Source organism: Ochotona princeps, chromosome 15 (assembly GCF_030435755.1).
Source record: "Ochotona princeps isolate mOchPri1 chromosome 15, mOchPri1.hap1, whole genome shotgun sequence".
In the NCBI taxonomy this organism is placed as follows: domain Eukaryota; kingdom Metazoa; phylum Chordata; class Mammalia; order Lagomorpha; family Ochotonidae; genus Ochotona; species Ochotona princeps.
This window is the reverse complement of record NC_080846.1, coordinates 45187584-45201614: the sequence shown is the minus strand read 5'-3', so window position 1 is coordinate 45201614 and position 14031 is coordinate 45187584. Positions and strand designations below refer to the sequence as shown.

General features: G+C 39.9%; 1 protein-coding gene and 1 long non-coding RNA gene across 3 annotated transcripts in view; one reads left to right on the top strand and one right to left on the bottom strand.

Moving 5' to 3' along the window:
* Positions 1-14031, bottom strand: part of LOC131482087 (uncharacterized) — a 177642-nt gene that overhangs the window by 24773 nt on the left and 138838 nt on the right. The window lies entirely within an intron of this gene.
* The window catches only part of NTN4 (netrin 4), a 114906-nt gene that overhangs the window by 58004 nt on the left and 42871 nt on the right, over positions 1-14031 (top strand). For both annotated transcript variants that reach the window (XM_058673675.1, XM_004583113.4), the window contains exon 4: positions 13438-13564. In XM_058673675.1, the coding sequence (XP_058529658.1) occupies positions 13438-13564 (127 nt within the window). The remainder of the gene's footprint in view (positions 1-13437; positions 13565-14031) is intronic.

Sequence of the window (14031 nt, the reverse complement as noted above, 5' to 3'; positions counted from 1 at the left end):
CTAGATGCTTCAGATTGGCCCAGCTCTGGCTGTTGTACCTATTTTGGGGAGTGAACCAGCAGATGAAAGATTTTCTCTCTCTGTCTCTCCTCTCTGTATATCTAACTTTCAAATAAAAATAAATAAATCTTTAAAAAAAAAAAACCTTCAGGCATCAAACATATGGAGGGTAAAAACTGGCAATGTTAAAGGACAAATTTCTGAAAAAGAAAACGATGACTTCCACACAGATATGATGTGAATATGCCTCAACAATGTCCTTAATTCATCCATTAATAAGGGCCATAAGAAATTACAAACAATTCAAAGAACTGTACATATAAAGACAAAGAATGTCAGAGTGTATTTAAAAGCAGACAGGAGACTTGAACACACTGATCCATTGCTTTCTATCAGACAACTGAGTTACACTTCCATGGGCAAGAATTCTTTGCATTATTCATTTTTCACAACTTATAGAATTGTAAAACAGTTCCATGAAAATAAAAGGTGGAGATAATTCAGGCTGTATTCAGTAATCTCTTTCCTCCCCTCCATGCCCATTTTAAAAACTTTCACGATCTTTCTTAAGAGCAAGAACATGATTGTTGGGGAAATATGTAAATCCCATAGTCCCATAGTGAGTTCTTCCAAAAGGTGCCACATGTTAATTTAAAAGCATAGTCCTAAGTGAAAGCAGTTCCTATTGCTTGCCTTATAAAAACAGAGGGAGAGCTGTGTATTGTTCTGGGAAATCATTACCTGAAGAGTCACAAAGATTTCTACCTGAAATTATCCAAGAACCCCAACCTTAAAATGTATTATTTGCTTGCCAAAAAAAAAAAGAGAAAAGAAAAGAAAAAAAAGGTGTTGGGCCAGTAGCACATTTCAAAACAGTGGAAGCATTCTAAATGCTTCTTCCACTTGGCATTTTAAAGTCTTTTCTAAAAATTTACTTGAGAGCCAGAGAGAGACCAAGAGAACTTCCCTTCAGCTGGCTCACTCCCCAAATCATAAACACTTGAGAACCAGGAACCCTGTGGGTCTCACTCCCAGGTGGCAGAGACCCAACCACAAGGGCTACTCCCCACTGCCTCCCAGTGTGTGCATTAGCAGGAGGACTGTGAAAGCTCCAAGGCAGGCACTAGGAGATGCAGCATTGCTGTATTCTTTTTTAAAGAGTTAGTTTTTTTTCGGGCCCGGCGGCGTGGCCTAGCGGCTAAAGTCCTCGCCTTGAATGCCCCGGGATCCCATATGGGCGCCGGTTCTAATCCCGGCAGCTCCACTTCCCATCCAGCTCCCTGCTTGTGGCCTGGGAAAACAGTCGAGGACGGCCCAGTACTTTGGGTTCCTGCACCCGCGTGGGAGACCTGGAAGAGGTTCCTGGTTCCTAGCTTCAGATTGGCGCACACCGGCCCGTTGCGTCTCACTTGGGGAGTGAATCATCGGACAGAAGATCTTCCTCTCTGTCTCTCCTCCTCTCTGTATATCTGACTTTGTAATAAAATAAATAAATCTTTTTTAAAAAAAGAGTTAGTTTTTAATTTTTATTGCAAAGTCAGATACACAGAGAGGAGAGACAGAGAGGAAGATCTGACTGATGATTCACTCCTCAAGCGGCCGCAACGGCCGTTGCTGTGCCGATCTGAAGCCAGGAGCCAGGAGCTCTTCCAGGTCTCCCACACGGGTGCAGAGTCCCAAGACTTTGGGCCGCCCTCAACTGCTTTCCCAGGCTACAAGCAGGGAACTGGATGGGAAGTGGAGCTGCCAGGATTAGAACCGGTGCCCTTATGGGATCCCGGCACATTCAAGGCGAGGACTTTAGCTGCTAGGCCATGCTGCCTGACCCAGCATTGCTGTATTAACCATTGCACCAAAAGCCCACCTCACTCCTGGTTCTTGAAGTGAGGTGGTTTATTAACAAGATTTGCTCAAATATATTCTGCAATTTGTTTCAAAGTCCCAAGGTAAGCTTCTGACCACCCAGGAGGTTCTGCCTCCCTCTTTGCAGAGGAACGAGTGGAGGGGGTTTGTTTTCTTCCTAAATGATTATCTAATTTTTTACAAAAGAGGTTAAGGCTGCGTGTTGAAAGACCACAAAACTTGAATTTAGTTCTTAGTTGTTACTGTAAAATTACAAAACAAAGATCTGGGGAACCACAACGTTAGGCAGCCTTGGAATCGGCATCCACACCTCAAAGTACACAACTGTGTTTGCATTTGGAAATTGTGTATGTTTAAGTGTGTGTATGCGTACGTGCTGCCAAATATCCCTTCAGCTCTGGATTTCTCATGGTAAATAGCACACACAGGTAAACTTTTAACTAAGTACAGAAATCAAGGCTTGGGGGAGTACAAGCATTTCTGCACGAAAAAAGCAGATTAAGCCAATGAGCTCACCTAGAAATGTACCTGAATCATTAGATTGTGGACAGTGTTCTATGATTCTTCATATCACACATTTAAAACTAGATGTAAAAGTCATCACACGACCAGATGTTATTACTCTATTATGGTCATATGTAAAAGGATTAGTATAAAAATAAAGCAGGTGCTTTCTGTAAGTCCAGGTCTTTCATTAGAGTTCATTTATATTCCCATTGCCATCTCCATTGGTAAATTTGTTCAAAAACAGTTCCAGATAAGGATGTATTCATACCTGAAGTAGCTTAGAAAATTCCCAAGGAGCTCAAGAAGTTCAAGGTGCAGGAAGATTTTGTATCTCACCAGTGAGAATCTGCAAGCATTCTCTATTCATGCTTGCCCCAAACTTACTCAATCAGGCATGGGAAATTGGGGCCAATTATTCCATATCCACATACCTGAAAAACCACTTAACTTCTCCCATGAAATGCCTCATGGTGAGTCCAAGTCTCACCTTTGCCCTGAAGAGCTCTTCCTGGACATTGATTTGGGACCCACTCTTTTTATTTAGTTAGCACCCTGAAGGGGCCTGAATGAATAAATTCCTCAAAATCCATTCCTGGGCCCAGCTTGATAGCCTAGTGGTTAAAGTCCTCGTCTTGATGTGCTAGGATCACATATGGGCACCATTTCAAGTCCCAGCTGTTCTGGTTCCCTTCCAACTCCCTATCTGTGGCCTAGGCAAAGCAGTAGAGCAAGGCTCAAAGCCTTGGGATCCTGTACCTGTGTGGGAGACTCTGAGGAGACTCCTGGCGCCTAACTTTGGATTAACTTCGCTGTGGCCATTGCAGCCACTTGGGAAGTGAACCAGCAGATGGAAGGTGTTTCCCTGTGTCTCTCCTTCTCTCTGTAAATCTGAATTTCATTAAAAATAAATCTTTAAAAAAATCCACTTTCAAGGTACATGGCATAGTTGGGAGAGGAACTTAGTGACTCTGGAATTAGACTGCTGGAGATGAAACAGGTCTTCCTGTCCTTTGCTCTGTCAAACTGGACAATAACAATTACACCTGCCTAACAGGGTTTTAGTGTGAATCAAACCAGTTAATATTAACTCTATGCCTAGAATTACACCTACTACACAGTGAGTGCTATTCGGTATTAGTTATCATTACTAATGTTACAATTTGTTCACAACTCCCATGACTCTTTGGCGTTCCTGGGGCTTATCATTGATGGAAAGAGATGACCACTGTCTATGGAGAATGTGTCTATTTCTTTCCTCATCCGAGTATGAATAAGCCACCATACCATGTAAAGGAAGCATTCTGGCCACAGATGGATGCTACAGGCAATTGAAAGCATCTCTCACCTGCTTCAAGTGCATCATGGGCATTTTGCTTCCTTGACAGCTTTAAGGTGTAACCAAGCTACCTTCTCAATAACCCATTAAACATACAATGACAGAATGAAAAAAATATATATTTATTGAAAATCTACTATATGCAAGTTCCTGGGGAGTCAGAGAAATTTTGGCCACTGATTCTTCTCTGTTAGAGCTTACATTCTAGTGTTGAGAAGCAGATAAACTTAATTCTTGTGCAGTCTTGCTGAATGTCATTTTCTTTCTTTTTAAAGATTTATTTATTTTACTAGAAAATCAGAGTTAGAGAGGTAGAAAGAGACAGAGAGAAAGAGATTGATATTTCATCCACTGGCTCACTTCCCAATTGCAACAGTCAGAGCAGGGCCAATCCAAAGCCAGGAGCTGGATGCTTTGGGGTACCCCACGTGGGTGCAGGGCCCAAGGACTTGAGCCATTGTCTGCTCTTCTCCCAGGCCTTCAGCAGGGAGCTAGATTGGAAGTGGAGCAGCCAGTACCCATATGGAATGACAACACAGCACTGTATGTGGAGGATTAGTGTGCTACACCATGGTACCAGCCCCTGAAAGTCATTTTGTTATGGAATTTGCATTGGCAGCATCCATTCATTTTTCTAGGATTGTCAGACCAGTGACTGGCCATATTAGTGAAGAATGCCCAGTTGTTCCTGTTAAGATATTCCATTTCCCTTCTCCTTAAAGTCCTTGTCTCCCTGAGGCAACTCAGAATCCAGATCTAGGATTGAGAATAGCTACGTATAATCCCCATTGGCAGGCTTTTTTAAAATAATGTAACAATTTTTCCCCTGCTGAGAAAAAGTACATTTTTGTATGGCTCTCCTGAGCCTAAAACATCATTCCAGAAGTAAAGCCAACGAATCTCTTGGAAGCATTTCAGGCTACTGGAAAGCAAGGGAGGGGATAAAGTGTATTAAGAACTAGCCAACTTTTGTTATTTAATAATTGCTTTCTCCCTGTTTCTTTATTTTATTGTCTGAACTTTCTGGGAATGGCTATTTTCACTATGATTCCAATATAGACCAAAGAGTAAACTATACAGCTTTGTTTTTCCTTTACTATATTCTTGGGCAATGATTTGGAACATTGACCAGAACTACTTTGCCGCTTTCTGACAATGTCCCTACCTAGCCTCCCGGCCCCGCCCTGCTTTTCTACCAAATTCAAATAGGAGAGGTCATCACAAAGTTCATACCAAAAAGGAATGGAAAGGTAAGTTTACTTTGATGTAAACAATGCTTGAAATCCACTCATAGTTGTCTTATAATACTTCCATAAACTTTCTGAGGACCAGTTTAAGTGTTTCACATTCACCACAGAACTCCAATTTCTTCTTTTAAATTAAAACATGTAAAACTATGATGGGAAAAGAGCATATTTGATTTACTAATGAAAAGGCATGTTTTCCTTACAATGCATTCTATTCAAAGGTTGTGTTCTATTATTATTGTGGATGCTTTTTGTCCTGCATAAGAGCAGCAGGTTGTAACAGGCTAACCTGTTATTAGAATTTATCTCTTTCATGAATGAGAAGTTCATTCTTTTACAAGTTAATCCCTTTCTTGAAAAGGGACATACTATCTTTTTTAGAAATTAATCAGGTTTTACCTCACGTTTGGTCTTGAGTTGCTGCATAGCATTGTGCCACTTTCTTAAATCATTTGTTACAACCATATAGAGGTCTTTTAGTCTACAGCCATACCACCTTGAACACGCCTGATCTTGTCTGATCTCAGAAGCTAAGCAGGGTCGGGCCTGGTTAGTACTTGGATGGGAAACAGCCAAGCAGAGGTCTTTGAATTGCTGCAGCTGCCGTGAAGTGGGCATTTTTCTTTGGTTCATGAAATAAGCTTAATTTGTATTTTTCTTTTCACAAATATTGTTTTCAAGTTCCAATCACAGTATAAAAGAATATTCATGTTTCATTGGAATTCAGGGTTTCATGGTAGTTAACAAAAATAACAGCACGTGTATATGAGCAAAGATGGTACAGTAGTGCAAAGAAAGTATACAATTTATGAAATTCCGTAGTTTCTGAATACTTAGCTTTAAAAAAGTCACTTTTTCCACTTACTTTTATTATCATTTTTAACCTAAAAAATCATAAAAGGGTGTTCCCTTCCTTTTTGGTAAGCAGTTAGGAAGCTAACTTTATCAGACATTCCTAAAGGAGTTTTGTTCATGTTAGTCATCTGCAGCATTAGTCAGTTTGCTGCTTTTATAACTCCATTATGGTGAATGTCTGTGGTGGACATGACCAGATGATAAAGTACATCTTTATTTGGGAGAAAAACCTAGAAGATTATTTAGTCTACAATTAATTACAAGCAATAGGACCTATAAAGTAGAGAAGAAAATAGAAGGATAGGAATAAGAAAAAACGGAATTCATCTTATTTGTAATAGAGCCACTGCACAAACATTAAAATCCATCTTTCTTCAGAGACTATTAATGCTTCTTTACTTTTCCATTGGTGTCACATCAGGTAGTGTCTGGGAAGAAAAAAAAAAAAGAAATAGTCTCGTAGCTCCTCCTTGTTTGGTTTTCAGATAATTCGGGACATGTTCCAGTTCTGCCTTGGAGAGTTGGGAACAGAATCAGTTTTATGCTGTTAACTCCTGCTCTCTGGTAAAAATGAAGGATAATCACCCACAACCAACCAGTGTCCACAGTAAGGACTCAAAAGACCCTGAAAGTTGTCTAAGCCAGTTTTCCATCCACCCCTGAAATATTCTGTCATATTTTGATGAGTGGCTGTCCATTCCTTATTCTCTGTCAGTGACCAGATCCTACCACTCCCTGCCATGGTCACACTTGATGAATCCCAAGAGCCTTCTGCCCCTAAAGAAACAGCATTAAAAATGTAGCCTTTGTGGGCCAGACCTGTGTCTCTTTCAACGATGGGTTTAAGGGTAGTTTTTTCACCTCACCCTCTATATCAATTCTAAAGCAGGTAGCCTCGGATATAAAGAGATGACTTTTTCTTTTCCATGTCTATTTGGCTTTAATATATAGTATCTGTCACAGAAGTACACAAGTCTTTGAATGAACATGCTATTCCAAAAATTCTAATTCTCTTCCTGTAAGACAGATATGCTCAAGAAAATGACTGGAAAGGAGGTGAGTATCAACAACAAACTCAGACACAAGTATGAATGCATTTTAACATCAACAGAATGCCCTTAGCAAAGCAAAAGGGTTTAAACCCACAGAATGTCCAAAATTCTATACGCCTCTTGGTAACTGGGAGCCATAGTTCTGTTATTAAGGTAAAAAGTCCCAGTTTCCAATCACACAGCCAAACACCACTCTTCAGTTAAACCTCCTGGACATTACCCCATTTCCCTGCTCTTTGTCTAGTTTCTGTTTGTGTACCAAACAAGAGCTAGGTTTAACCTATTACTCAAGTTTCCTTTTTCTGCTTTTTTTCAAAATGAAGACCTCGTTTTACTTGCACATTTTTCACGAGAATCAAATAGTGGGTGATCTGTCAAGCTTGAACAGCAACAGTTGTATCGCTGAGGAAGGATTTCTTGTTTCCAATTGTCTAGGTAATGATTTACAGATATATTTGGTCATTCTGAAAATGACAGCTCCTTGAATTTTTCTGTGTGCAGAAAAATTTGCTGGGTTAGCATCTTGCAGACCCTGGGAGGTTCACAAATGAATCCTTGGCATGTGGGAATAAGGCAATGTTCTAAAATCCTTAACTGCAGAGGGTGGAACTGATCTATCCAACACTACCTTGTAATCATGGAAATGGGTGATGGTGTTAGCCTAAATGTCTGTGGCCTCATGAAGGCTGAAATGTACAGGCCAGGAGTTAGGTGCAAACCTGAATAGCCCTTGCGCCTTCCAAGTGCAAACCTGAGAAACTAAACTCATGATGATAGTCGCAAGTTCCCTGAAGACAACAAACACCACTTTGGCAGCATTTATCCTTACATCATGTTCAATAAATGGTTGCTAAAAAAAAGTTGAAAGAATAAAAAAGAGGTAGTCAATCAAATTACAATTTAAAATCTGAATATTAACAGAAAACATCTGTAGGTACCATTGGTTAATGGAAGTTGTAAATGGCAAGTGGGGGGTTGGGAAATGTAGCGAAGAAACAGAGAGAAAAGGAGAGAAAGAACATTAACAGGGAGTTAGCATTTTTTAAGAGGAAAAAGAAGTGTATCTAGTAGACATTTCAGTCATTTCCTATTCAAAAGTCTTTAGTAGTTCCATACTGTCAGTGGGATAAAGCTGATGTTCATAGAGTGTGCTATGATCTGGTTTGAATCTTCTCCAACACATACCTCTGGTTTATTTATTGACTGTTCCTTGAACTTGTCATTGGTGTCCTTGTTGTTTTGTCTTTGCCCCTGAAGAAAATCCTGTGTACCTTTCAAGACATAGTGTCAGGGACTAGACTGAGAAGTTTTATAGGGAGACTACTTCTTTAACTTGGTCTCTATTAGACTTACTTTACATTCCTTTACATTTTCTATACTACATTCCCGAGATCACAACAGTGATGGCAGAGGGACATGTTAACTCAGAGACTCTGACTCCTGCTCTAGCCAGTTATTTCTATGTGTTTTGTATACTTGTTTTGCTTTCTTTGGTTTGTTTTTGATACAGCATAGGATTTATACAATCACAAATGTTTTTGCTATTAATCTCTATTGTGCTGTTTCTTTCAGCTACAAACATACATCTTCGCTATACCAAATTCTCCTGCCTTGTTTTTTCCTACACAGTTGTTCATCTGAGGACTTCATTTGGTTTGAAGTGAGCATCTAGCATTACAAATAAAACAGCAGATGCCCGGATTTTACTAAGAGCCTTCAAAGAATATTACCATGTTAGCTGCTATCCGATGAGAAGGACTTTGCTTTTTCATGATGAAAGGGAATGCTGAGTAAAACATTTCTTGAAGTGTCTCTACTTCATATGTTTCAAAAAGAAGCTTAGCAAAACTCAGGTATCCAGGAGCTAGCATGAAAAGCTTGCACACTTTATACAGAGCAGTAGAAATTGAGTTCTGGCAGCAACCTGAACTTCAGTTCAAATCTATCTATAGAGCTTGCCTCAATGTACGAAAGGAGAAATCCATGAGACTTCTATATTTAAACAGTTCACATCAAAGATGATCACAAAGAGAAGCCCAAGAAGATGAGTTATTACAGCTTAAACCCTACTTGGAAATTCCAAGGCCAAAATCAATAAATTGAATCTATCATGTTAGTTGAATATCCATAAAAATACTTGAACATTCTTTCAACATTACCCTACTCCAAGGAACTAATCTTACTTTAATTTTTTAATTAATTTATTTTTATTGGAAATGCATATCAGATTTCTGGAGAGAAGGAGAGACAGAAAGGAAGATCTTCCAGCTACTGATTTACTCTTTAAATGGCCGCAATGGCCAGAGATGAGTCAATCTGAAACCAGGAGCCTCTTGAGGTCTCCTGTGTAAGTGCAGAGTCCCCGGACTTGGGCCATTCTCTACTGCTTTCCCAGGCCATAAGCAGGGAATTGGATGGGAAGTGGAGCAGCCGGGACACAAACTGGTGCCCACATGGGATTCACAACATTACAAGGTTAGGATTTAGCCAGTAAGCCATCATGCCTGGCCCCAATCCTACTTAAACATGTATGTTAAGAGTATATTAAAGGAGGACTATCAGTACGGGCAGCAAGGACTACATCCCAACTGCCAAGGAGAACACGGGGAATTGGAGTGCCTTCAGAGGCTGAGAACTCTGAGGTCATCCAATCCCATTTGAATCTTCCACATGGGATAGAAGAAGTCCAAGTCCTTCCTTGCAGGGTCCAATGTCACCGGAACAACAGCCAGGAACCCTGAGTGGTCCACAGAAACAGAAGAACAATAAACTCCCTTTGGGACTAGGGAGAGGAGATTTCTCTGGTCCTTAGTTTCAACTTTGGATCCCACCCTCTCCTACAATGACTATCAAGGTCACCCCAGAGTCCCCCCGCCAAAACAAAACAAAACAAACAACAAAAAAATTAGAATAGACAGAGAACAACAAGGAAAGCTTAGAACCAAACAGGAAACGGTCAGCGGGGACTCACATATACCTTACTATGCAGGACAGGAAAACAAGTTACTTCTAACTAGAATATTGAAGATTTCTCTGCACACCCCTCCTAAAACTGTTCTGTGCCTCAACTGTTGACATATGCCTTGTTAAAGTTATAAGCCAGTTTGGACTATCCTAAAATCTGCCAAGTTCAATAAAAATTATGCTTCAATACAATAAACTGCTAAATACAAAAATGAAAATACACACGAGACAGCTGAATAGAATCCCATAGCCATTTTAAGGTGGATAGAAGCTGAATGTATATAAACTAAAACTGAAATGTTAATGAAGTAGTCACAGGATGTGGTTAAGAACCTGCATTTTCTAAGATATCAATCACTCAATACCATGTCAATTAACTCCATAATGTTGTAAACTGTTGTTGATGTTATGTTATGGCTTTTAATTGGTTGGAACGATATTCTGCCAGCTCTGCCTTTAGACCAGAGATGGTTTCCCCAAGAAACTGTTGAATTGATCTGGACAATAAGATACTGGACTCTATGCATGGTACATGCTTGCAATGAAAGAAACAAGACTGGATTTGAACTGTAATACTGCAATAAGGTGGAGCAATCCACCATGGGGGGAGGGGTTGGGGGAACCTCAGAGCCTATGAAACGATGTCATAAAATGAAATGCAATTTAAAAAAAAGAGTATATTAAAGGTAGACAGGCCAGGATTGTGGCTGCATGGGGTTCAGCTGTCACTTGCAACGCCAACAGCCCATATGAGCACCAGTTCAAATCCCAGCTGTTCCGCTTTCAATCTAGTTCCCTGTTAATACACCTGGAAAAGCAGTGAAGAATTACCCACTTACTTGGGCCATTGCACCCACATAGAAGACCTGGATGGAGTTCAGGCATGTGGCTTTGGTCTTGCTCAGCCCTGGCAGCTCTAGCTATTTAGAGAATGAATCAGTGAATGGAAGAGTCTCTCTCTCTCTCTCTCTCTCTCTCTCTCTCTCTCTGTGCCTTTCAAATAAGGAAATAAATTTTTAAAACCAAATACATAAAACATGATGGTCAAAGAAACAAAGTGCTAGCTCAGCTGTTATAACTCACCTGAGTGCCATCTTAAGCAACAGTATTGTGTATTGATGTTACTATTTCTAGGCTTGTTGAAACTTACTTCAGAAACTCACTTTAGCTGGGCCGCTCAAAGTGCATGTTGGTTTTTGTAGCCCCCCATCCTTTTTCTTTGTTGTTGCTATTAAGTATTTTAGAGGTATGGAAATAAAGTTTGCTCACGGATTCTTTTTACACCTTGGGTCACTCTGCTCCTCTTCCTGGAAACTATCTTTTTTTCTGCTTGTTGGATATGTACCTATCTCTCAAAGGCTGGCAAACATCTTACCCCCTCTCCTAAAGCCCTCTGGAACTGCCAGACTATGCTGACTTCAGTCTCTAGTAAAGTTCAACACAATATTGCATTTTAATAATTTATGTATTGCCTCATTATTTTTTCCCTACCTAAGTCTTTTTTGTCCAACTACAAGAAATTGTGTTTGTACAATACAGACATGTTTGTATATCAAACATGACCTAGCAAAGCAATTCACCCTTGTAGCTATTCATTAAATATTTGTTAACTGGCTGGCATAATTTATCTTCATTTTATTATCATTAATATTGTTTTTAAGATAAAACAAACTTAGAGCTCCACACTTCACGAACACCATCCTGAACTACTTGTAGCTCATGGCATTATACCTCAATAAATATATCCTGGCACTTGAACTCATAATTTATGAGGAGATAGCTCAAATGATCTGAAATAATAACTTTTAGAGATTATCAGTTAAAATAATATAAATAGTATAAAAATTCTCAGATCCCTAAGAATTTTGATGTAATCTTTCCTATGATGTATAAGGTTTTAATAAACAACCTTCAACTATGCTGAGTTGTTAGATCAAAAGAAAATATCCTTGACTATAACAAAATGCATTCAGAACCCTGAGGATAAACTTGTGTGTATTTTGACCCTTCAGTTTTACTTGTAGGAAATACATTCAGTGGAAAACATAAATATTCACACAAATAGTTAACTACAAGCATATTTGTTGCAATGCTGTAGATATAAACCAGTTATAATTAAATATTAACCCTTAAAATACTATAAATATTGTAATAAGTATATTTTAACAGTAAAATAGGTGACTATTCAAATAAGTTGTACATTGTACAAGTAAGCCTTAAAATATTACATGAACTGGAGTGAAAAATCTCAATATGTGAAAATAGTTGAAATACAATTTATTTTTACTGGAAAGGCAGATCAAATTTCCAGAGAGGAGAGAGAGAAAGATAGATCACTCCCCAGGTGTCTGCAATGGCCATAGCTGAGTCAACCCAAAGCCAGGAGCCAGAAGCTTCTTCTGGGTCTCCCATGTGGGTGCAGGGTCACAAGGCTTTGGGCCATGCTCCGCTGCTTCCATAAGCAGGGAGCTGATGGGAAGTGGAGCAGCTGGGACACGAACTGGCACCCATATGGGGTCCTGGTGTTTGCAAGGTGAGGATTTAGCCATTGAGCCATTGTGCTGAGCCCACAATTATATTTCTAAAGTATTGTAAATATGTGTTTCAAATATTGACATTAATATCACTTTGTGATTGAATTACAGATTTCTAAGATATTAACCCTTAAAATTAACCCTTAAAACTTTTGTTGAAAGAATAGTGTTGTAAAGATAATAAAATTCACTTGGGAGTGGGCATTTATCTTAGTAGGTTAAGAAATCTAGAATTAAAATTATAGTGCCTGGATTGAATTCCTGGCTCAGGCTTCAAGACTTCAGCCTACCACCAAGGCGGATGCTAGGAGACAGCAGTGAGGACTCAAGTAATTACGTTCTTGTCACTCATAGGTTATAATCCTGGCTCCTAGCTCTGATCTATGCCCAGCCCTGATTCATTCAGGGAGTGAATCAGAGAATGGGAGTTCTCATTCCCCTCTTCCCTGTTCCTATCTCTACCTTACTGCCTCTCAAATCAATATAAAATGTTTCAAAATTTTTATACTTAAATATTTATCCAGTACTCAGAATTGTCCATTAGAGTCATATATTATTCCACAGACAAGAAATACATTGCTTGATATGTTTAGTTAATCACAAGATACACTAAAGAAAGGCTCCCTTGTGGTAGACCCTTCTCATGTGCTGCTTCCCATACTGGAGTGCCTGGATTCAATAACCTCCTCTGGATCCCGATTCCATTCGCCTGCTAATGCACACTCTGGGAGGCAATTGTGATGGCTCAAAAAGCTTGGTTCCTGCCACCCGTGCTAGACATCTCGTTTGATTACCTGAATCCTAGCTTAAAATCTGGCCAGCCCAGACCATGATGAGCATTTGGGGAATGCACCAGCAGGTAGGACCTCTCTCTCTCTCTCCTTGTCTAACTGCCTGTTTCTCCCCTGGTCTCTCTGCCTCTCACCCATATAAATAAAAACTTCTTTTAAAAAAAAGGATCTCTTGAGTGTTATCTACTTCAGAAAAGTGACTGAATATCTCAAGCAATGAGAGGAGACTGGGGAAGAACACTCTTCCCTAACATTGTTTGTGCTCATAGCTCTTATTGTTGTTTGTAGGTCCATGGGAAGTGTATGTGTAAGCACAACACAGCAGGTAGCCACTGCCAGCACTGTGCACCATTATACAATGACCGGCCCTGGGAGGCAGCTGATGGCAGAACAGGGGCTCCTAAAGAGTGCAGAAGTAAGTAACAAGCCCACCAAACTCAAAAGCCTTCTCTGTAAAGTAAGTTGATCTGTGGACTCCTGGGTGCTGCAAGTAGGGGGTGATAGATCCTGTAACTTCCGAAACAGCCCACATCACAGCCCACAATGCCTTTAACTCTTGTAAACAGTTACTCTTTGAGAAGATGTAAAGGGACTGTTCCATCAAGAGGGTATTGCCTATTTGTTTGGACACTTGATGGAACCTAAGTCCATGCCTTGAGACCCTGACATAATAAAAACATGAGGCGACCCGAGAGCAACTGTGGATTATAGTCTACAGTTAGACTCTAACAGCTGAGATATTGGATGATCATCATGAAAATAGCCCACATCTTGGATTCTGTTCTCCAAACAACCCCACAAAGCAGGTGGTGTTAATCCCATTTGAAAGATCAGGAAACTGAGGCTCAGTAAACTTAAGTGACTTGCCAAAGTTTGTACATG